This window comes from Puntigrus tetrazona, chromosome 10 (genome assembly GCF_018831695.1).
Source record: "Puntigrus tetrazona isolate hp1 chromosome 10, ASM1883169v1, whole genome shotgun sequence".
Taxonomy (NCBI): Eukaryota; Metazoa; Chordata; class Actinopteri; order Cypriniformes; family Cyprinidae; genus Puntigrus; species Puntigrus tetrazona.
In genome coordinates, this window is record NC_056708.1 from 7094615 (window position 1) to 7118514 (window position 23900).

Genomic DNA, 23900 nt, shown 5'->3' on the forward strand with positions numbered 1-23900 from the left:
TGTGTGTGTGTGTGTGTGTGTGTGTGTGTGTGTGTGTTTGTACGCATGATTCGCCCTTTTGAGATAAAGGCTTTCCGACAGGCCCAGATTTCAGTAACCTGCTGCTGTGCCTGCCAAGACCTCCAAAAATCGCAGGGCCGCTGTTCAAATATTTAAGTTTACCTCCTGCTCCGAATATGTGGAAATTGGCAGTACTGTCATTTTCGTCTTATTTGATTTCAGCTTTCCTTATAAACGCCGCCATGGCAACGGTCACAATATGAGCCCAGTTCGGCTCCGTAGCAATTCAAAAAATGTTTGAACGCACAGCAGTATTTTTGGTCCGAAATCTCAATGATCGCCGAGCTCCGTCTTGCGCGAACTTTTAGAATGGAATTCCGTTGGAATGAATGATGGCAGGCTGCCGTCAGATTGCGAGACGTAAGGGTGGATGTGAGAGAGAAGACATTATAAAGAGGGAGGATCAAAGTCGGTCTGCAAACGGGAGAGACAACTACTGCCCAGTATGGCTGATCTGGAATGCAGCAGATGACTAGAGTACAGACATAAAAGTACTAATGCGTTCAAGTCGTCTTGGTTTTGCTCTACAGTTTAGATTTCTTATGGTTAAACTAGTTGTAGTCCGTTTTACATGTTTGGCATTCTGGTGTGCCTTTTTAAGGCCTGAAGTTTATACCCTCTCGGTCCACCAGGTGGCGTTGAAGCAGTGAGAGTTTGGACCTTTTTAAACGCACCGAAGTTCAGGCTAATGTTGTCAAAAGATAAAACCCGTTCATCAATGCATCCACAAAATAAATATTTTAATAACATGAATAGTATCAAAATATTTCATCTTTCAAGATTTCACCAGCCCCAAGTGGTTCTGGGACAGAGTAATTTGCAACAGCAACCGCAGTAACATTTAGCGTTACAACACTTGCAGGGCTGGAAGCTCCGGGGTCAGTTCAAATAACTCTTGATACATTTAACTCTCTAGAGTGAAAGCCAACTCCTGTTGTAGCCAGTAATGGATATTTTGTTTTAAAACCACTGTGAACGTCAGTGCAGATCAGTGTTCGCTCGCATGCATTTTTCACACTTTTGTGGATCGTGGGGGGGATTTTGACGTTTTTATTAGTGGTCGGAATATTTAATTTGATATTCTGTGATGTCAGAGGTTTACACCGCCGTTTAAGGTAATTGAGGTTTTAATCAGAAAGGACTTTTTACATTTATCAACTGTGATATTAAAGGCCGCTATGCTGTACTTTTGGAATTTCAATTTCCACTAAACGTGGAGCAGCACAACGGTTTTCAACATTCGAATCCAGACATTTCTTGAGCATATTAGTTTTTTTTACTACAGTTTTTTTTCCTGTATTTTCTGTTTAGTATAGGAGCTTCTTTCAAAAACAATCTCTCCAACTCCAAACATGATCGGCAGTGTATATCGCTCGCAGGACCTTTTGGCGTTCCTGGCGAAATGTGAAAAATCTGAGGCAAAACCGAAACTACACGTTCACTAATAAGATTTTCTTGAAAATACATTCTGAATGACTTTGGTTCTTGTTTACAATCTCACGGCTCTTATAGACCCGACATTTATTGAGTTCACAAAGCAGGTCCTTGGAATTGCCCATTTGGTCATGAGCACCCAAGTCGCAAAGTCTCGAACTAATGCATATTATACCACGCACTTGCCAGTTTTCCGTCCATACGGCTCGACGCAAGTAGATCTCTTTGCTCTTTTATAGTGGCACTGGACATTAGAGGGGAATTCTTTGGCCTCTGAAGTGCTTGGTCCCCTTGTTGTCAGGGTTTAGTGACTGGACACTCGCCCAGGAGTCTTTGGTTATATTTGCATGATTACACAATGTTTAAGCAACCTTGTCTGTCCTTCGGCTGTGACTTCTACCGAGAGGTCGGTCCTAAAGCCTAACCTACTTGCGTTGTGTGGAAGAGCGTCTCTAGATCCTCTGTAAGACGAGATCTTTGCGCGACGGTCGGTGTTTGTTGTGTTACTGGAGCGGTGGAGGAGCGGTGGAGGTCTGCTGGACTCTTTTGCTCCTCTTGCTGACCGTGGTAAAGCTGCAGGGCTGAAGGTCTGGCTGCTCTCCTGGAGGGAAGCGTTTCATGAAATGCACGTCTCGCTGGTTGGGTAACGTGTTGGGACCTCTGCGCGGCCGGCCCCTTTTAGTGAAGCCAATGTACCAGCCAACGTAGTGCGCTGACATCCAAGCGGTGTAGTTGTTCTCGAGCATTATCTCGATGAAAATGCAGCCTCCGTTTCCGCTGCTGTCTTTCTGTAATGGCAAACCGTATGCATTTTCATTAGAAAGAGGCTTGTTTGTTAGACACTCGCCAGCCACTTCATTAGGTACAGCTATTAAATAACGCATCTAATCAGCCAATCGCATGGCAGCATGAAGACATGGTCAAAACTGATCAAGGAGAACAAGGAATAAAGATGATTTAAGTGACCTATGAGGTGATTGTTGTTGGTAATAGTGTTTTTTTTTTAACTACTGGGATTTTCACACGCCACCATCTTTAGGGATTACAGAGAATTGTCTAAAAACGAGAAAATATCCATTGAGTGGCAGGTCTGCGGGAGAAAAAAACTTAAAGCTAAGCAATCTCTTCAAGATGATAGAAAGTCAGTATCTTAATAAACCACTCATTGCAACCAAGCTGTGCAGAAGGACATCTCTGAAATCATAGCACGTTGAACCTGCAGCAGCAGAAGAGCACACTGGGTACCACTTCTGACAGAACGGGAAACTTGAGGATACAGTTTTTACAGGGCTCACTAAAATCGGACAATAGTAGATTGGAAAAGGTTTGCCTGGTCTATTGACTCTTCATTTCTTCCGTGTTAATTGAATTGTACGCGGAAACGTAAAAAAAACAAGACAAAAGCATGGCTCCATCCTGCTTTGTATAAATGTCCAGGTTGGTAGTGTAATGTGAAGGATATTTTTTTGACCGATTTGGGCCGCTTGGTACCAACCCGGGTAATGATGCTGACCATGTCCAACCCGTTATGACCACAGTGTACATATCACGTGATGGTGTGTTTACGTGGCGGAAGTGGCCGGCCCACAAATCTCAAATCAACTCAAACAATTGTGAAACAAGCTTTTTTTCCATTACAAGTTGAACTAAGATGTCCGTTTCATGAGGATTTTGCGTTCAGGCTGTTTGATATCAGTGTGTGAACGCCTCTCCAAGCCACGAACGATTCAAGTACGTTAACCCTACAATATCAAGTAGAGTCATTTTTCAGTAACTCACCTTCCCCACTAGCTTCCCCTTGCGGTTCATGCACAAGTAGTAGTTCGTCTCTTTTCCTCTTATTCTCACTTGACTACCGAAGGTGTCTGCCTCCACCACGAGCTGGGCTTGTGAAGAAACAAAAAATACGAACATAAAGGAACGTAAATGAACATGGATTTTTGTCACGGTGACTCATGGTACTACTGTTAATGTGTTTGGTCTTGTCTGAATAGATCTGTCCCGAGAACAAGTACCGAGTCTTGCTACTGCCAGAACATCCACGAGATGCTGTTGTGAGCATGTAAGAAATATTGCTGCTGCACATATAAGGTATGAATAACCCCCATGGCATACGTGACCACCCTGTAGCAGGTCAATACAGGTGGAGCTGGGGAAGGTGGGGGTTTCTGAAGTATGCTACTACAGCAAACACTGCCTAATAAACTGAGCAGCGAGCTTATTGGCTGTTGATACTTGAGCGAATCAGCTGTGCCATTTGAAATGCATGTAATTATGTAATATTGAGTTAGTTCTATTGGACTGCACCATCTAGAGTTTCATGCCAGAACTTTGTATTGATTTAATTTATTGTTATATAAGCTTTACCAAGACACCTATGTTTGGCAGATGATTTTGTTATCTTCAGGTTTTTGTATAGAAGTGTGTTTTTAATATTTGCTATATATCTATAAATTCACTTCTACTAAGTGAATTTACACTTTACACTTCTTCTAAGTGTATATTAAATACATTTCTAAATAAATATATAGCCAATATTTAAAACATACATCTAAAACCACAAACACACTTTTAGTACCATGTTTATTTTTATTATAAACATATTTCTTTAACATAATAACATAACATTATATATATTTGCAATTTTTTTTTTTAAATAATTTTTTATAATAATTATTCAACGGTCAGGAGTCAATTATTCAAATTATACTACGGTTGCCATATCTCAAGGCATCGATCAGATGATATATTTCAAGGTATTTGTACATTTTTTTTTTATTTATTTATTTTTTTTTATATAGCGCTATTGAGTAAAAAGATTTCTTCTGCATCTCATCCAATGTCATTTTAGACCTAGCAACAAAGGTTAGAGAGAGAGAGAGAAAGAAGTGCATGAAGTGCTCAGCTAATAGTGCAACTTTAGGTGTTCTTCAATAACGGCACCGTTGTTACCTCGCTTGTGAGAAGTCAAGTTGTTTTTAAGTTGATGTTACGGATAAATTCGTAAGAGTGGCAAGTATGTTAAGAGTTGGAGTTAAGTAGTTGTGTGGCAAATCATGGAAATGAGCGGTCGTTTTTATCATATTGATTATTGTGTTTATTTGTGTGGCCAGTGTCATTGTGGGTTTTGGTTATTTTGCTCTTGCAAGACCTTTGAAATAATAGAAACCATTTGGAGAAGTGGTATGAAACTGTAATGCGCTGTGCGCTTCCCTGAAAATAATTGCACACCTAAGTGCGTGCATCAGCCAATCAGATTCATAGTACTGTGTGTGTGTATGTGTGTGTGTGTGTATATATATATATATATATATATATATATATATATATATATATATATATATATATATATATATATATATATATATATATATAAAATACACACACACACACACAACTAATATAACTAATCCAAAATATATACAATTTATTATTGAATAATATTATTTATTAATATTAATGTATATTATGTGGTATATTTCTTACAAATTATTATAATAAATAACCAATATAAATAATTTACATTTAAATAATATTTACATTTTAAATAGTGTAGTAGTTATAATGAAAAAAAATTATTTTGTAATTATATTACTGAGCACAGTTATTCATTCTGATCATTCCTTACCATATTTATCCCCATCCTCTCCCACGGCAGTGATTTTTTTGCCCAGCACCTGGACGTGTTTTCCGCTGGTCCGACTGTATAGTTGGTAAACCCGATGGTGTTTCCGGCTCAGGCCGTCCCGCACCCCTGTCTGATTCTCCACGTGCACTCCAAAGTTAACATTTTCCACCGCTAGCACCTGCACAAACACAGGACTCGGTCACAAATCACTTTCATTGATTTATGAACTATCAATTGATATATGGTTTTATTATCAGTAACACATGCAGAGCGTGAGCACCTGTAACGGGCTGTAGAACAGTAACACGACCTGGAAGCATCTGGCCAAAGAGAAACAGAAAAGACACACGTGATTGAGAGACGTTTGCATTTGCTCTAGTGGCTTTTCCGAGCTGTGCAGGGGAGACTGAGGTTGGACGGCGCTTTTTATTTTTAGGGTAAGGGTCAGGTTGCATCAAACGTTAAGACAAGCCAATTAAGTGCAAACGAATGCTAAAGTCCTTCGATTAAAAAAAAAAGGGACTCGGCGTTACAAAATATTGCCTTTTTCAAATTCACGATATTCTTTCAGGTTTGGTTGGCACGGTGTTAAAAGACTACAGTTATGAGAGGGATGCAACATGAAGAAAAGACGAAAATGTTTATTTTAACCCAAACGAACACCACATGTGAGTGTCTGCATGTATTTAAAGATCAGTGTTCAAATCTGCTATGAATTGTTAATAATACTTTATACGTATGCCAAACAGCCTCACTCACTTTCTTTTCATAAGTGATGCGAGCCAGCCATCATAATGTATCACAGGCTTTCAAATCTACCAAAATGTAATCGCTTCCCTTTTTTATTTTCCTTTTTTTTTTTTTATTAAACAGCATTCATATGTTTCGCATCTTTCCCTGATTATTTCCAGCTAGTGGGGTTAAGTGTTTTTTGTTAATAAACATAAAAGTTTTTATGTTATCCTCACCTCGACAGGTTTTCGCCTCTTACTACGGATCAAGAGAGCAAACGTTCAAAAGTGATTAAGTGAGCACTTAAATATGATTCATAAACGACCCCCGATCAAAGCAGCTCTGTTCAGTTCTGTTTTAAGACGCTTCTTGGTGAGCGAAATATTACTGCTGATTTTGATAAATGATAAGTGCATCAGCGTGCTGTCGATTTCTAAACTTTCTAAAGACAGTTTAAATAATTTAACAGTTAAAAAAATAATGTAACGGATCATAAAAATGAATAAAAAAAATCAAAATTTAAATCTGAATTTATTAAAGAAATCAATTCTGGCACGGGTGTTGGTATTATGATATTAAAGGATTTGAATTTTCATTTTACATATGTATGTAAAACATCTGGCCACTGTGGTGTCACTAACGTGAAGGAAGCCATTTTGTCAAGTGTCAAGAAAACCATAAAATCATAAAGACCATAAAGAGGACGTCCTCGTGACTGCGCGCAAGAATTATTGGGCTAATAATAATAATAAATAAATAAATAAATAAATAAATCATTAATTTTGCAACATGCACTGTGAAAAATATTCTAGGTAGTTTTCATCTCTGGTAATTTGTAGTTATGGATAAATGTTTTAGTTTGATTGATGACATCCTTGTTTGCCAGTGACTTCAACTCCAAGGTCCAAGCAGGATTCAGACCTAAAAAGTCTCATCGTGAGTGTGCACGCTGCTGTTATCTGAGGAGACGCTGGGTGGGATGTCTTATTATGAGAACACGGCATCTGCCGAGGCTATCGTCTGACCCAGAGATGGGAAACACAACAACTGCTCGGGCTGGACCCGTCGGTTAGACGGAGAACTCGCTACAACACAGCCTTCAGCTCGAACTGAATAAATCGCACGGGAAACTTACAGCACGACAGCAGAGGACGGGATGGACTGCATCGCTCCAGCGCTTCTATCACCCCGGACAGTGAGACCTTTGAGGCGACGGGTTTAAAAACTGGAGCCAAAACCGGACGCAGACCCAGGTGAGCATCTGAGCGCGTGTCGGAGGGTTGTTCAGAGGGAGTCTTCTCGCGAGCGAACCTGCTCGCGTGTGCGCCGAAGAACGACAGGTGAAAAACGGGTCACCCTCCCGCGTGACCCCGCGCTCCACATGACGCGCTGACAATAGATGGGTATCGAAAAGCGTCCCGGTGCTCCTTCCTGCGGTATCCTCAAGAGCGCTGCTGCCTTCGCGCAAAAAAAAAAAAAAAAACGCGGAATTCGGGGGTCCTCCTGCGCTTTAAGAAGTCTTTGCTAGGTTTTCTCCTTTTCCAGGCTTCTTTTGTTCGGCCGTGGGGTGGAAAGGACCCCTCTCTCGCCACAGGACAGTGCGTTTGCTGAATGAGAAGGAAGCGCAGCTGAAGTGGAACGGAGATGGGCGGGGTGCGCGCAGGGGCAGGGATGATGATGGGACGATGTTTCTAGCTCACTTATCATCACCAAGGTGGGGCGGTGGAAGAGAAGCGCTTCGACCGTCCAGCAATAACCGAAATCAAAACTTTCGGCACTTTCAAACTGCTTGCATAAACCGACCGACCTTTTATTAAACGCGACGCCTGGACGTCCCGCTTAAGCGTGCAAACGTGCAAGTAACGCGTTAAATGTTTTTTTTTTTTTTTTTGGGAGAAATACCACGTGCGATAACATTCGAGTCCTGTCAGTTATGTAAAAAAAAAAAAAAAACGGTTTTAATCCACATGGAGCGGGGCGCCCCCTCATGGTGGCCGCCATGTTGACATCACGTCGCCGTTTGATAATAGCTAATAATACTAAAGACATTGCTTAGATAACGCGTTTTAGACGTTTTACGCACAAATACGTCTACATTGTATTGGGCAAAACCAAAAATTCACACACTCTCGCTCCCGCAACCCTTTTATAAAATGGAGCGATAAAAAAACAACCCACAAATAGCTACCACCATGAAAGTGTGTCGTGATTCAGTGTGGGATATTCAATATACATACATATGTGTGTGTGTGTGTGTGTGTGTGTGTGTGTGTGTGTGTGTGTAGTGTAAGGTAGATAAAAACACACACGCAAAGGTAAACGAACAAGCAACAGCGCATCCACACCAACAGGTGTCAGTGTAAAGTGTAAAACCGCCACGCTATCTTGGCAAATAAGTACCAGCTGAACCTAAACAAACACTTACTTAGCGCATCCCTTAAAACCCAGCTTTCTCTTAAACCTAAAAGGGGTACTGAGCAACATTAGGCCATATTTAAACACTTCAAAATAGAAGAGAGGGTGTGAGAGAGGTATGTAAGCAACAAGTCGTTCCAAAATGAACATTTCACATGGATTTCAGAAACACCGCCCGTTCCCCCCCCCCTCCTCTGACCACGATAGAACCGCAGACACCGGGTCAGCCAACAAGCGCCAGCGCTGCATGCTCCTCCACCCCCTCCCTTTTCTCGCCCCAGCACCCCTGTGCCCCATCCAGGAGGAGCGATAGATGTGTGCGAGTAAAGGAGAAAGATGTAAATTAGCGGGTAGCTAGACAGGTCACGGCCCGCTTTGGCGGTTTTGAACATCCTAAATGAGCCGTGTCACATTTCCAAAATACCATAACTCATTTCCTCTCACCTTAAAAATCCCGTAATTTCCAGAGACAACAAACATTTTTGATTAGTGTAACGGTTTGGTATTTCGGCTCCGCCGGAGAGCAGCGAGCAATTAGCAGGTCATAATGATCAGGTATTCGACGTATACACACCCGGTTGTGCGAACAGCTATATTAGACTTGGTTAGGTCGACTGGATCGCACTCACCGTTTTGATTGTATAACCTTTTGTACCAGCGTTCCTCTGCTCTTTGTCTTTCAGTGTCTGGACTGCAGGGCCCTCCACCCAGATAGAATTTTTAGATGAAGTCCAGAGATCTTCATGTGAAAGGTATCAAATGCGCATTCTCTCAGAGCTCTTTGAATTTCGATATTCTGTTTTAGTTTTCTTGAAGGAACATTTATGTTGATTACCTCTTTAAAAAAAAAAAAAAAAAAAAAAAGGTTACAGTGTTTTCATAAATCGAGCGTATTCACTTTCATTGTGAAACGATTACAGTGGAGGTAAATGGGGGGCGATTTTGGGAGGATGAAATATGACACAATTTCAAAAAAAAAAAAAAAGATAAATAAAAACAATGAAAAGCATGTATTTAAACTTGAACTTTCTTTAAACTGTAAAGTTATTAGTTAATAATTTTATGATCATTTTAAAGGTTCAGGGTCAGCGACAATAATGTACGGTGTGTGGAAAATAATGTGTTTTTTTAAAACTGTGTAGAAACACTGCATTGCACCCAACACAGCAAGATCACATATTTCCTTTAAGAGTGGACCTTCGTGCTTATGATTTATTATTAATATTATTATTAAAAATTGGTGTGTTTCCATGTAAATCATGTCATATAAAATTATACAGAATTGCTGACGGTAGCCATTGACCTCCATAGTATGAAAGAAAATACTATGGCAGTCAATAGAATGTTTACTAACGTTCTTATTTTTTATATTTAACAGAAGAAAGGATCTCATGCAGGTTCGGAACAAGAGGGTGAGAAAGTGATGATGGTTTTTATTTCTAGGTGGTGAACTGTTTTCCTATGAGATCGGGAAGTGCCTGATAAACGTTCAGAACAATGACAGCCATTCAATCCGTCCTGCTTTATAGACCTCAAGCATTTAAAGTGGCAGGTGACGTTTTTGTCGACGCTACTATCACAGCTATCTTTGTAGTTATCATTAATGTCCTTTGGACAGTTAAAATGAATCTTTGCCGAAATCAACATCGGGCCAGAACCGAGCGCGTGATTTTCTCGTGTACCGAAGTGCTTATGAATATCACTATTTGAAAGCCTCGGCCGAACGGTTTGAATGCGATCGCAGTCCAGAACCGAGCGTAGTTCATCCGTTCTCTCAATGGAGTTGCTCTCCCCTTTCAATCTCTCTTTTTTTTTAACCTCCGCTCATTTCTCATTTCCAATTCTGCCGCTTTCAGACAAAACAGGAGTTTCTCCTTCTCCTGTTCGTCTCCCTCTGTCTCGTTCGTTCTCTTCCTTTTGGCCCATCTTCCATCTTTCCAGGCTTTGAAGGGAGTTCAGACTTCTAATATAAGACAGGTCCCTACCACAACAAAGGAGTCAGCGTTTGAATAAACACTTTCTCTCCTTTTTCTGCCTGTCTGTACCCCACTCCCATTTTTCCTTCTCTGTGTTATTTCTCTCTTGGCCCGTGCTGAAGTATGAGCACTTGTTATGCGTTCTCCATGGTAGCCTTTCTTCTGGAATAGATTAGCAGGCCCGGGGAGGAAGGGGAAGCGGCGGCAAACCGAAGTCGGCGGAGGGAGACGAAGGTGTAAAAGGGAGTGAAGTGTGAAAAGAAAGGGCTAGAGCGATGGAAAAAGGAAGCCGGGAGCCGCATAATAGGGAGGAGGAGGATCGTGGAGCGACGGAGGAGCAAAAAAGGTCACTGTAGGTAACAGAAACGCGCGCTGTTCGCCTCGCACCCTTTTTTTCGGGTTTTTCTTTTGAAACTCAGCTGTGAAGGATGTCATCACGCTGGCGATCGCGCCCCAAAACGCCTTCCAAGATGCCTCGCGTGTTTCAGACGCTTTCACAAGCCCTCTTTTCAGCCCCCGTGTGCCCTTACATGCGCCGCATTGTCATCTCTGGACTCTTTCCTCATTCTACGGCTTATTAACCCGCACTCGGTCACTTCCCAGCTCGCATTTGCAATGTATAACATCATGAGCTGTCATCGCTCTCCGCTCTGCTCCCCTTCTTTCTCTCCCTCCCTCCTTTCTGGCTGGGTTGAAACCGCAGGTCTCCTCTCTCTCTCTCTCTCTCCGTGCGCTTGGCGAGAGCGCACGACCGCAGCCACTGAACTACAAGTACGTAAATGGACATTCTCTGCCTCCTTTCTGCATAGTGGGAACGAATTTGTTTTCGGCGTGCCCACCGCAGGTCTATCGCAACCTCGCAGACGCATGCTCATGTAGACGCGCTCTTCATGCGCGTTTTGGTTAAAAGACAATCGCGTCGTCTGGTCATGCACTTCCAGCTTCTAATTAATCCAATCTGCCCGCGATATGTCGACGTAAACGACATTAGCGCTGCCTAAAACAACTCGGCGATTCCAGGTTTCTGTAAGTAGCAAGAGGAAAAAGAATGCGCGTGCGTTTGAATTGCTAATAGGTAGAACTGTTCCTTTGAGCTTTGTGGAAAAAGTGTTTAACATTCAGGCAGGGCCGTCCTCGCAGACTGCCCGAATTCCTCAAATCTGTCAGCCGTGCTAGCCAGCTGTCACTCACCTCTAATTTGCTACAACATCATTGACCTTAGGGCTTCTGGCAAATAAACACACATATATACGCTGACAAAAAAAAAAAAAAAAAAAGACGAGAACAAAAAATATTCTGGTCTTGTGAGGAGCAGTTTTTTGCGCTTTTTTTTTGATGCTGGAATGTTGGGTTGCATTATCGTCAAGTTTTGCAAGAGCTGTGCGGCTGCCAGGTGCTTTAGCAAACATGCTATTCTACAGAGTACGTCTGTATATTTTGGGGAACTGTTGTTTTAACCCAGTGGTTTATGCTGCTGTTTGAGCAACAACATTGACTCAGAGGGATTAACTGCCCTGAATTCATAGAAACGAAGGCAGAAATGAAATATGAGATGCATAAACACAAATAAGAACAGGTGCATTCCATACCATAAGAAATGTGTGTGTGTGTGTGTGTGTGTGTGTGTGTGTGTGTGTGTGTGTGTGTGTGTGTGCGTGTGTGCGTGCATCGGTGTACACACACGCACACACACACACACACAAAAAAGATGTATTGATATAAATATTAATATAATTTATTAAAGTATTATGTTTATAAAATTGGGTTATTTTATTTACATTTATTTATTATAATATATTAATACAATTGTTTATTGATTATTTAATCATATGAAATAAGTTACAAAGTAAGTTTTATTAGTTTATTATTTTAAATGTAAATAATTTAATTTAAATTATTATTTAAAATTATTAAATGCAATTACAGTGTTTTATTTTATTAGTATTTATTTAATAAGTTAATTATATTGTGCAATGTATGTATAATGAATACTAATAATAATAAAATATGAATACAAATATTAAATACTCCATAAAAAGTAAATAGCAATAAAGTATGCACAATATTTGTAGTAATTAAAAAAGTGAATGATTTTTTTTCTCAATAAAGCGCCTGGAAATTCTAATACAATATTGTAACATATTTAATATAAGAATATTATTTTAATATAATAAATGTATTGTATTAAAATATGACACATTTAATGAAATCATACAACTATATAATCATATAATTATACAGTTAGATAAAATGTATTGCTGTCAAAAGATTAATCATGAATAATCACATCCAAAATTTTTATTTGGTTTTTATTTACATAATTAATTCTCTCTATATAAATAGACACACATACGTGTACACATTTAAGAAACATTTTATTATGTTTATATACTAAATATATGAAATGTATTTATATGTAATATATATTACACAAATAGATTAATTACATATATACTGTACACGTAAATACATGTTAATATTTTCTAAATATATACTGTATTTATATATGCATAATAAATGCACACAGTACACATACACACACTCGTATTATGTAAAAAAAAAATTTATTTTGGTCGATCGTTTGACAGCACTAATTCATATCAGATAACTACACTCAAAAACCTCGAAAACAATAATAATAACAACAACAACAAATAAAATATTCAAGCAAAATCGCCATCTTAACTTTACACGTGCTGTTTACATAATCAGAAACCGATGAGCCATTCTCTCTCGGTCCAAACGTAAGACGAAACCCTAAAAAGAATGCGTTTTAATAAAAGCCCGAGCGTAGGAGCGTCGCGTTTTGCGCAGGTACGGCAGTTGTTGTGAAAGCCTAATGAAATATAATGCATCTGACAGATGTTGGGAGGACACACGCACGCTCAACCCCGCGGGCACACACACACACACACACACACACACACACACACACTCTCACGCGCGCTGAACCCTCTCAAGGTCAAACCCTAATGCACCTCCAGTCTGCGGTGTGCTTCTCTGGGCTCCACCTGCAGATGAGGTTCCGCACAGACGCTTAAGCTCTTAATGCGTTCTTTTCCATTGTTTTCAACCACATTACGTAGATTTAGTGTTCAAAGAGAACGCATTTAACCATGTAACAGCGTTCAGAAAGATGTTCAACTATTTTGTGAAAATAACAGCAGATGTGAGATAAAAGGAACGGTTTTCCGGGAACACCAGGTATGTGTTATTCTGATTTACAATAGCTGAGCAAATCAAAATAGCTACAACTCACAAACGCGTCCAACCATTTAGATGCCTGTCAGTGCAGGATTAGAGAACCCACACCCCTTAATCTGTAATAAAGCAGATCGGGGATAGCGTATCTATTTACGATATTAAATTCTCTCGTATGCAATTAACCATTTCTACAGAATCGGGGGCGCTTTGATCCCTAAACAAAAATAAATGGGATTGGTTTGAGGTCTGTTCTTATGTAAGATTTCGCCGTTCGTATAAGTTGGTGGTTTGGGCTAAACTACAACTGTATGATTGTCATTTAGCCCTGAAACATTTTTTTTTTTGAGAACAAAATCTGATTTAAATGCATTACATGTGGCTGTTTGCCACGTGCCTCATCTGTTTTCACTTATAATAAGAAGGTTTGACTCAGGAGCGCTGCTGCTGCTGCCCCCCTTCGGTCTTACGGGGAACCGCTTGAAAAAACAAATCTGTCTAAATGTTTCCATGTTTTGTAATTACCCACATGAAAGTTACTGGTTGTATGTATGCAGATTGTTCCTACCGTTTTAAGCTTATCTGTGTCAGACGTTATCTACAGAGGGTTGTTGTTATGCAGCAAGCATAAATAAATTAACTAAATTGTTTTAATTATATAGAAAATAGAAAGTAAATGCTATTTATTTGATAGTTTTTTTTTAATATTCCCAACATATAGATTTAAATCAATTTTATTAATAAACATCATTAATAAATATATTTAACTGACTAAATAAATATTTAATGAATAATTTTAAGATCAATAAATAAATCATATTTATTGCATTCCATAATGTAACATGAGATTATATTTATTAATACAAAAATGTAAATTCATTTGTTTGTATTTTTAAAATATCTTTAACAATATATATATGGGAAAGAAAATACTTTTAAATACTTTTATTTTAATGTTTTAGTAACCTTTGAGAAAATATTTATGTGTTTATAAAAAATTACAAATGTGTTATAAACATGTATTTAAACATATTGAATACACACTGAAAATGGATTTATGTAAATAGATAATAACATACTATTTTAAAATGTTTCAGCAATATTCCACACAACACATGTATTTCGCCTCTTTTTTTTATTTTAAAGAATGTTTTGTTTTCAGTCTGGCCGTTGAGTTGGTTTTCGGCACAGATGAGAATGACTCAGAGCATCACATGTGTGCCAACAGCAGTGTGGCTGCTGGATGATTTCCTCAGCCACTCCATAAATATCTGTCCGTCTTCTGTGGGAATCCTTCAGTTGACACAGCTGAGAAGCAGGTGTTATTCAGCAGGTTCCTCCCCCTGTCCCTTGCTCCCTTCATCTCCACTATCTTCTCTACTCCTGAGTCCTGTCCATCCAGCTGCTCCTTCAATCTATCTTCATTCTCCGCGTCTTTCGCTTGTTGTTCTTGTCCCCCCCCACCACCACCAGTCTCCACATATCAGGCCTGCCAGTACATATCCAGCCCTGCAAGTCATGCTGAAATGACATAGGAGCATGTTTGTGTGTATGTGTGTGTGTGTGTGTGTGTGTGTGAGAGAAAGACGTTGAGGGCAGTGCCCACATTCCTATGGCATTCTTGACATTCTCCGTCTGTGGCACTCTGCCCCATCTCCACGCTGTCTGCATGTGTGTGAGAGAGAGATCTGATGCGTAAATGAAAATGTGCTCTTTGTCCTCGTGATTGGCTGCCGCAGGCCTGCGGGGAGGAATGGGGTAATTAGCAGAAGACTCTGCCTCCACCCCGTGGCGGTTCACGAAGGTGCAATTATATAGGTCTACAGTCAGGACCGGGATTTTCCAGTTCAATCGTTTCGAGTTTGTAAGGCAGATATTCCTCCAGAAGATATTCCTCTTGCTTAGAATAACTGCTTCATGTAGCCTTTGTTCATTTTCGCTTTTAATTATACACTCTTTAAAAATAGAGGTGCTTAAGCGATGCCCTAGAAGAAGCATTTTTGGCTCAACAAAAATAACTATCCAGTCAAAGGTTCTTTAAAGAACTCTTCCTTATCTTTTTATAATCCGTAAAGAACCTTTTTGTGGAACAGAAAGGTTCTTCGGATGTTAAAGGTTCTTTATGGAACCATTTAGACAAAAAGTTCTTCTATGGCATTGTGAGGCTGCACCTTTACTTTTAAGAGTCCTCGTCAAATCAATAGATAAAAATAAAGATAGAAATGTGAAAATCTAACATTTACATTGATAGAATGTTCTTTATTCGTGCAGAACTGTAACTCATCGTTTATTTATGTGTGGAACCATTTATAGCCACTTTTGCAAAACCTAAAGCTTAACTAAAACTTTATTCCAAGGCCTGATGTTTTCTTCTGGAAAGAAAAAGTACTTCCTTCCTTCCTTCCTTCCTTCCTTTCTTTTTCAACCTTTTTTATTCTCCATCACTGTTTACTTGTGTTAAACTAACTTAAAACTGTTGTGTATTTTCATTTTGAAATGGCATGTTTCAATGAAGCCAAAACTAATATTTGATGCTTTGTTTAATTTACTTAAGTTATTAAATTCAATATTAAACCCAACACAATTCTTTACAACTTAATTAATTTGAGTTAGAGTACATAAATTAATTGACTTGTATAACAAGTGTACTTCCCCTTCATGCTTTGCACAGGGCTGGATAAGTTTAGAGCATGTGCTTGGGCTGAGAACCTGCTAACATGACTTAAAGATGTTTAACATTTATTAAAAAAATAATAAATAAAGATGAAGAAAGAAAGAAACTGCTTTGTGCGTGCCATGGATGTAACAAAACTCTTACGCACTATGCCAAACAAGTTTTTTTTGGACTGTAGTCTTTAGATTTTGTACTAATTATTCTTCTTGGAAACAGTTGTAAAAAAATGTTGAATGTATTTACTGAATATTAGTTTTGCTTGAATGTGATGATTTTAGATTTTTACATTTTAATAACTGAACTTAATTAACAGATTAAATCAAAGTCAAAAATGTTAAGTTGATTCAACTAAACTTTACATAATTAACTGAAGTTTATAATGTTGTTACTTAAATGCATTCTAAATCAGTTACGTGGAAAAAGTTTAAAAAGTTTTATTGAGTATACTAAGAAATATTTCCATAAAAGCAAAAAAAAAAAAATAATAATAATAAAAAAAATACACTTTTTGCTATATATATATATATATATATATATATATATATATATATATATATATAATTGTTATTTTAAGTTGTGGTAGCATTTCACAATATCTTTTTTATTTTTAATGTATTTATAGCTATTGAAAAGTTATTGACTATTTGCATTTATGATTATCTCTAAATTTCTGTTTATTCCATCGTCAAAAGTTTTGAGCAGTCAGACTCATTTCTGCAGCCTCAGACTCTTTGGATTATAAACAGTGTTTACAATGCTGTTGTAGGTCAATCCGCATTTATGGAGTTCACCGAAGGCTAATGTAGGCTACGGACTAATTCAAAATCATTAAACCACTCTGCTAAAATCAATTCAGAGATAGAAAGAAAACGAGCCTTTAATTAATGCCGGTCTAATGTCTGGACCGCATGACACCCTTAAGTTAGAGGTGTTTACCTTTTAAAAATAGAAACTGCATCTCTATATTTAGGTATATGTCACAGTAGGAATTTAACTGAGCTGTTTGCGGCGAAAAAAGTCATTTATATTATGTTTATATATTGCTGTTTATTAATTCAGCGTTTCGGGGGAAGGGCGTCCGAGACCCCTAATTAAATTTTCAATTGCCTTCCTGATAAAGTATACGTACTGTAGCATATTTATTCGCTAGTATATTGCATTTTAAATAGCATAGTTGAGCAGAAAACTATAAAGCTTCCTTTAAAAAGTCGCACTCCTGAATGACGATAAACAAGAAGAACAACTGTTTGCGCCACGCCACACGTGTGTCCTCTTTTTGGCCATTAATGAGAGTAAATGTGTTTGTTCGGTGGGTCGATATAAGTTGCTTTATTTCCGACTCGGCTCTATGCCATTTAGTATGCACTTAAGGTAATGGAAAGCAGGAGAATATCATGGGAACCCTGTAGTCTGCCGTTCAGCCAATCGCGAGCGGCTGGATTATGCCTCACAAAACCTTTTAATACCACTGTTCACTAATGATCCGGACCCGCGGCCCTTTAATCCCCACTACATTAATTAAAAAGAGCACGAGCCCTTGGAAGATCATGCCATCTGCTGCAGTTTCATTCCACGGACAGATTGCGTTTGGTGCTTGTTTAAAACAGAATTTCTTTATTTGTCAAGGAAAGCGGGAGGAAGGAGAAAGGAAGCTATAGAGTACTTTTGAAACTGTTTGAAAGGTAGCGATGTTTCGTGCTTGCTCTTGTAACCCACCACAGGAAAGCCATCATGTTAAAGACTGATCTGGAAATTAAAGGAATAGTTCACTCCTGAAATTTACTCGCCTTCAAGGTTTTCTCTTCTCTCTGTGTTTCTCTCTTTTGTTGAGCTCAAAATGAGATATTTTGAAGAATGTTGGTAATTAAACGGTTGACAAAGCCAAGAAGCCAATGGCTACCGTGTGTGTATGTGTGTGTGTGTGTGTGTGTGTGTGTGTGTGTGTGTGTTTATGTATGCATGTGTAAGTGCTGTCAAACAATTAATTGTGAATAATCGCATCTAAAATAAGTTTTTGTATGCATAATATGTGTGTGTGTGTGTGTGTTGTGTATGTTTATAATGTATATATAAATACACAAACATGCATGCATATATTTAAGAAAAATATGTTACGTTATTAAATATATTTATTTATATTATACACTTTATGAATATATATATATATATATATATATATATATATATATATATATATATATATATATATATATATATACATACATGTAAATGCATGCATAATATGTACTTGAAAATATGTACTGTATGCCTGTGTATTTATATATACATAATAAATACAGTACACAGTAAACACGCACATGTCGTGTAAAAAAAACAAACTCTATCTTGGATGCAATTAGTTGGGATTAATCATTCGTCAGCGCTTATATACAGATAGATAGATAGATAGATAGATAGATAGATAGCAAGGACACAGTGTCACCAAAAGTAATTAAAACTTTTTATATCTGAACTAATATCAAAAATAGTTAAGGCCTAAGGTTAGGTGTGTTTTTGTGTTTGACGCTTATTGCAGAACTGTCTGCCCATCTTTTCCTTCTTAAACACGTTGAAGATTGTGAGTTAAATAACTGGGTTAAGTATTTAAGGTTTATGGCAGGTTGCAAAATGAATCTTAAAAAAAGAGATCTGCGAGAACCGTGTGCTTAAAAAGCAAACCTTAATTGATATCGTTAATTAATCGTTTTGAAACAAAATGTTTCTGAGCAAAAAAGGAAGGCGTAATATAAAAACGAGTGTGTGGCATTAACTGCGACTGCTGTCGTGAGGCACCTCTCCTCTCCGACACACAGGTCCCATTCCACCTCCACCCCTTCCGGCTCTCTCATCCAAACGCACTCACACTCTCTCACTCCAGTGCCATTGGCCAAAGGCGCGCGCTCCAGCGCCGGAGTACGAGGTTATCATTAGCGCGCTCGTTCTCTCTCCAAATGTTGCTGTGCGTTCGGGTGGGTTTTTGTCCACCGTGTTAAAGCTTAAATGAACGTGCGGTTTGTTCGTTTGAAGGCACGCACTGAGAATGGAGCTGTGGATGCGGGCATGGCAGGTATCCTGCCTGGCGCTCGCGCTGCTGGATGCAGTTCTAGCGCAGATTCGTTACGCGATCTCGGAGGAACTGGAGCACGGGGCTTTTGTTGGAAATATCGCGGAGGATCTGGGACTGGACACCGGCAAGCTCTCAATCCGACGGTTTAGAATAGTCTCGGGGGCGAAACGGCAGTATTTGGAGGTGAATTTAGAAAACGGAGTTCTGTTTGTTAACGAAAGAATCGATCGAGAAGAGTTGTGCGAACAAAATCCATATTGTTCGTTCCATCTCCAGGTCGTGATCGAAAACCCGTTAGAACTGTATAGAGTGGAAGTCGAAATATTAGATGTCAACGACAACTCTCCGGTTTTCCCGTGGAACGAGTTCAACCTGGATATATCCGAATCGGCCGCTCCCGGATCGCGCTTCCCGCTGGAAAGCGCGCAGGACCTGGACGTGGGTGATAACTCTCTGCGCTCGTACCTGCTGAGCGTGAACGAGCACTTTGTCCTGGATGTCCAGACGCGCAGCGACGGCAGCAAATTCGCAGAACTGATCCTCGAAAGTCCGCTGGACCGGGAGCAGCAGAAGACTCACCTGATGGTTCTCACGGCGGTGGACGGAGGCTCTCCGGAGAGATCGGGCACCGCGCAAATAAACGTCACCGTGCTGGACGCCAACGACAACGCGCCCGTGTTCGATCAGAACTTTTATAAAGTGAGGCTGGCTGAAAACGCGCCGAGGGGCACGGTCGTGATCAAACTGAACGCCAGCGATTTAGACGAAGGGCCCAATGGAGAGATCGCGTACTCTTTTAGCGGCCACGCTCCGATGAGAGTGCGCGAGCTGTTCGGCGTGGATTCCCGCACTGGAGAAATCAAAGTAAAAGGACTCGTAGATTACGAAAAGGCGCGGATGCACGAGATTTATGTGCAAGCCAAAGACAAGGGGCCGTCGGCGGTGGCGGTGCACTGCAAAGTTATGGTTAACGTCGTAGACGTCAACGACAACATTCCAGAAGTGATTCTTACATCCGTATCCACGCCGGTTCAAGAAGACGCGCCACCCGGGACGGTGATAGCAGTCATTAGCGTGATGGATAAGGACTCTGGGGAAAACGGAAATGTTGATTGCGAAATCCCTCATCACGTTCCCTTTCAGCTGCATTCCTCTTTTAAAAACTATTACACGCTAGTCACGTGTGATTTTCTGGACAGAGAATCCGTTTCGGAGTATAACGTTACTCTCACGGCGCGCGATATGGGCTCGCCGCCGCTTTTCACGAGGAAAACGATTTTAGTGCAAGTGTCTGACATCAACGACAACGCGCCGCGTTTCAGACAGCCCTCGTACACCGTCTACCTGACCGAAAACAACGCGCCGGGAGCCTCCATTTGCGCCATCACCGCTCAAGACGCAGACGCGGATCAGAATTCCTACTTATCCTACTCCATTCTAGAAAACGACATCCACGGGATGCCGGTGTCCACCTACGTGTCCATCAACTCAGACAACGGTAACATTTACGCGCTGCGCTCTTTCGACCACGAGCAGCTCAGGAACTTTCAGATCGCGGTTCAAGCCGAAGACGCCGGTTTTCCGCCCCTCCGCGCGAACGTAACGGTCAACGTGTTTGTTTTGGACCAGAACGACAACCCTCCGGTCGTTGTGTCCCCGCTGCCCGAGAACGACACCGCGGCGGTCGTAGCTGTCCCCAGAAACGCCGACGCCGGGTACCTAGTGGCTAAAATCACCGCCATGGACGCGGACGCCGGGCAAAACTCGCGTCTCTTTTACGAAGTCCTCCAAGCTACGGATCTCAGTCTGTTCAGCGTCGCTCTCTACACCGGGGAGATCAGGACAATACGCCGGCTGATGGACAACGACCCCAGGAGACAGAGGCTGGTGGTTTTGGTCAAGGACAACGGTCAGCCGCCGCTCTCGGCCACGGCCTCCGTCATGTTGTCAGTTGTTGACAGCGTGCCAGAATCCTCGCCTGATTTTGGTGACCTCGCGCTCAGCCCCCAGTCCCGGTCAAACCTCACGCTGTATTTAATCGTATCTCTGGGCGCCGTTTCGTTCGCGTTTCTCGTGGCTATTATCGTCCTGGCTACAATTAAGGGACTGAAGGACGGGAGCTCGTGCTGCGGATTTCGCTCTGAAGACCCCGCCACCGACGTCGTTAAAAAGTCCAACTTGAACATCCACCTGTCTCCGGGGTCAAAGGGACCCAAGCAGTGCGTGGAAGTGAACGGGAGCAACCCGGTGGGTCAAAACTACTGCTATAAGATGTGTCTGACTCCAGAGTCGTCTAGAAGCGACTTCATGTTCCTCAAGCCGTGCAGCCCCGCGGGAACGTCTTCCCGAAACAATATAAAAGAAATAGAAAACAAAACTTTGACCTGGAGTCCAGCCAGCCACAGTCTCGGCGCCAGGAACGCGGCGACCTCTCCGAACGAAGTAAGTGAGGAACAAAAAGATGATCTCAAGTTTGTCCACTAGGTGGAGACTTCAGATGTTTCACCTTCAGACTTGTAATGTAACTGAAAACATAAATTATATTTGGAAATGCCTATGTACGAACTAGGACAACAGCAATGTATAGTATATAATGTAATATATACAGAATGTATAGTATATAATATAATAGCAAAACATAAGATATAGTATATAGAAATTATGTATTAAATACATTTATCATATATCAATATAGTTATTCTACCTTTGAGCTATACTCTCTCTCTGTGTGAGTGTATATATATATATATATATATATATATATATATATATATATATATATATATATATATATATATATATATATATATATATATATATATATATATATATATATATATATATATATATATATATATATATATATTAAAATATAATAATAACAATAATAATTATTATTAGATAACAGCAGTAAAATTAAATATTGAGCAAACATATTTGTAATAATTTTTCTATAATAATGGCATAATAATATATAATATTATAATATATTTAAAAAATATGCAATTATATATATTTGATAAACAGAAATGAGGTTAATTGAGCAAACTATATTGTTTGTTTAATTTTTCTTGCACCTTTATGCTATACTTCGTGAGGGGCTTTTCTTCTGTGAACTAGACCTTAAAATTCTTAACGCAAAGTTCATAAATAAATTATAAAATAAACAAAATGCATTTTTGTCATCGCTCCAAAATAGGTGTACCGCAACAAGGTGATGAATTAGTAAAGTCACTTAGTGCCTTAGCGACCGTTTCTGATGTACTCGGAGGTTTTTTTTCTCTTCTTGGCATTGCGTTTTGCGTTTCTTCTTGCGCATTCTTTAACCTCTGAAGTGTAAGTGGAGTAAATATTTTAACTCTTTTTTTTTCCCCGTTGCAGCTCAAACAAGGAAACAAAGACCAAACCTTGACCAAGAACCAGCTCAATTATACATATAAAGGGTGATTAAAATTCAAACCGATTCTGTCGCTCTCTCCTCCCCCCCCACCCCCGCACAAAGCCTCTGACGCGTCCATGTTTTTGTTTTCCTAGCCATACTCCGATAAACACAGGTAGGACGCTGCAGCGCAGACTGATTCAGGACTCAGACTACTATGCTTACACATCTGTCCCGCAGTACTGGACCTGGGGCAATCACGTGCACGGTAAACTCGTTACATTTTTTTCTGTTCAGCTTCATATATGGTTTTCCTGAATTGTTTATGCAACTTTTTCGCATTCAAAACAGACTATAAGACGTCGTCTAAGGCTGGAGGTTTTCCAAACCGTTCGTGGACACGTTACAATCCGCAGGATTCAATTCAACCCCCACCGGACTATCAGCATAATGTTTACATTCCCGGAACACCTTCGGCCCTCTGCACGCTCAAACTGGCAAACAACGTGGACATTGAAGCCTGCAACTCATTCTCAACCTTCGGCAAAAAGAAAAAGCCAAACATTAACAATCAAGAGGATGCAGTAATAACCAACGATTTTTTCAAATGATTTTCCCTGTAGATCGCTTCCTGTGTACAGCTGTGTATATTTAAGTTGGATTATGTGTACTATATGATTTGTCAACAACAGGACTTAAAAGTGCTCATAATCATTTCATTTTTTTTTTTTTTTTTTTTTTTTTAGTTATTTGCAGTGTTTATGGCCCCGTACTGATAAGGATATGGGTTGTATTTTCCTATTTTGTATCTCTCTTGCAATCAAAATGTACAGAATAAATAAAATGATTAGAATTTATATAATGTAACTCGTTGGTCTGTCTTCTTGTCAAAAAAAAACGAGGTTTTCCACTGCTGTGCCGAAAAGAGATGATGATATAAAATCTCTTCACACTTTCTGCTACACTGTCAGAAAAAAGTACAAGTAGAATAAGACTGAAAAGTAGCAAAAATATTACCTGATTTTTTTTTTCTTTTAATAATTTACTTATACGTTTAATAATTTAGCAGATGTATCCAAAGCTACAAAACCAACAAAAGAGCAACAATATGCGAGTGCTGTGACAAGTTATAGTCTGCTTTAAGACACACAGCAAGCTTTTAAATAATTATATAGAAAATGGAAGAAGACATAGATAAGAAATAGATTGGATTGAGTGAATTGTGCTAGATGAAGATTATATATATATATATATATATATATATATATATATATATATATATATATATATATATATATATACACACATGTATGTATGTGAAGAAAACAAGCTTA

The 23900-nt window shown here is 39.6% G+C and overlaps 2 protein-coding genes across 3 annotated transcripts; one reads left to right on the top strand and one right to left on the bottom strand.

Moving 5' to 3' along the window:
• Window positions 1-30: 30 nt before the first annotated feature.
• Window positions 31-7466, bottom strand: fgf18b (fibroblast growth factor 18b). 2 transcript variants are annotated; one of them, XM_043250029.1, is made up of 5 exons: window positions 6990-7466; window positions 5403-5442; window positions 5123-5300; window positions 3274-3380; window positions 32-2282 (listed from the first exon to the last, which is right to left on the bottom strand). In XM_043250029.1, the coding sequence occupies exons 1-5, from the start codon at window positions 7019-7021 to the stop codon at window positions 1998-2000; spliced, it is 642 nt and encodes a 213-aa protein (XP_043105964.1). In that variant the 5' UTR covers window positions 7022-7466; the 3' UTR covers window positions 32-1997. The 2 variants fall into 2 exon arrangements, with proteins under 2 accessions (XP_043105963.1, XP_043105964.1); XM_043250028.1 differs by lacking the exon at window positions 6990-7466 and having other exon boundaries at window positions 31-2282; window positions 5403-6070.
• Window positions 7467-18788: 11322 nt separating this feature from the next.
• Window positions 18789-23359, top strand: LOC122352586 (protocadherin-10). Its single transcript, XM_043250041.1, has 4 exons — window positions 18789-21629; window positions 22569-22630; window positions 22722-22834; window positions 22918-23359. The coding sequence occupies exons 1-4, from the start codon at window positions 19161-19163 to the stop codon at window positions 23175-23177; spliced, it is 2904 nt and encodes a 967-aa protein (XP_043105976.1). The 5' UTR covers window positions 18789-19160; the 3' UTR covers window positions 23178-23359.
• The last annotated feature ends 541 nt before the right edge of the window (window positions 23360-23900 follow it).

Bases quoted from the DNA above. Each gene is read 5' to 3' on its own strand.
- fgf18b (XM_043250028.1), bottom strand. From the start codon at position 5,492: ATGCAAACGTCTCTCAATCACGTGTGTCTTTTCTGTTTCTCTTTGGCC. The intron at 5,301-5,402 runs GTGCTCACGCTC...GTGTTTGTGCAG, and splicing joins TGTTCTACAGCCCGTTACAG to GTGCTAGCGGTGGAAAATGT. The intron at 2,283-3,273 runs GTGAGTTACTGA...TTGCCATTACAG, and splicing joins AGGGGAAGCTAGTGGGGAAG to AAAGACAGCAGCGGAAACGG.
- LOC122352586 (XM_043250041.1), top strand. From the start codon at position 19,161: ATGGAGCTGTGGATGCGGGCATGGCAGGTATCCTGCCTGGCGCTCGCG. The intron at 21,630-22,568 runs GTAAGTGAGGAA...TCCCCGTTGCAG, and splicing joins CGGCGACCTCTCCGAACGAA to CTCAAACAAGGAAACAAAGA. The intron at 22,631-22,721 runs GTGATTAAAATT...TTGTTTTCCTAG, and splicing joins CTCAATTATACATATAAAGG to CCATACTCCGATAAACACAG.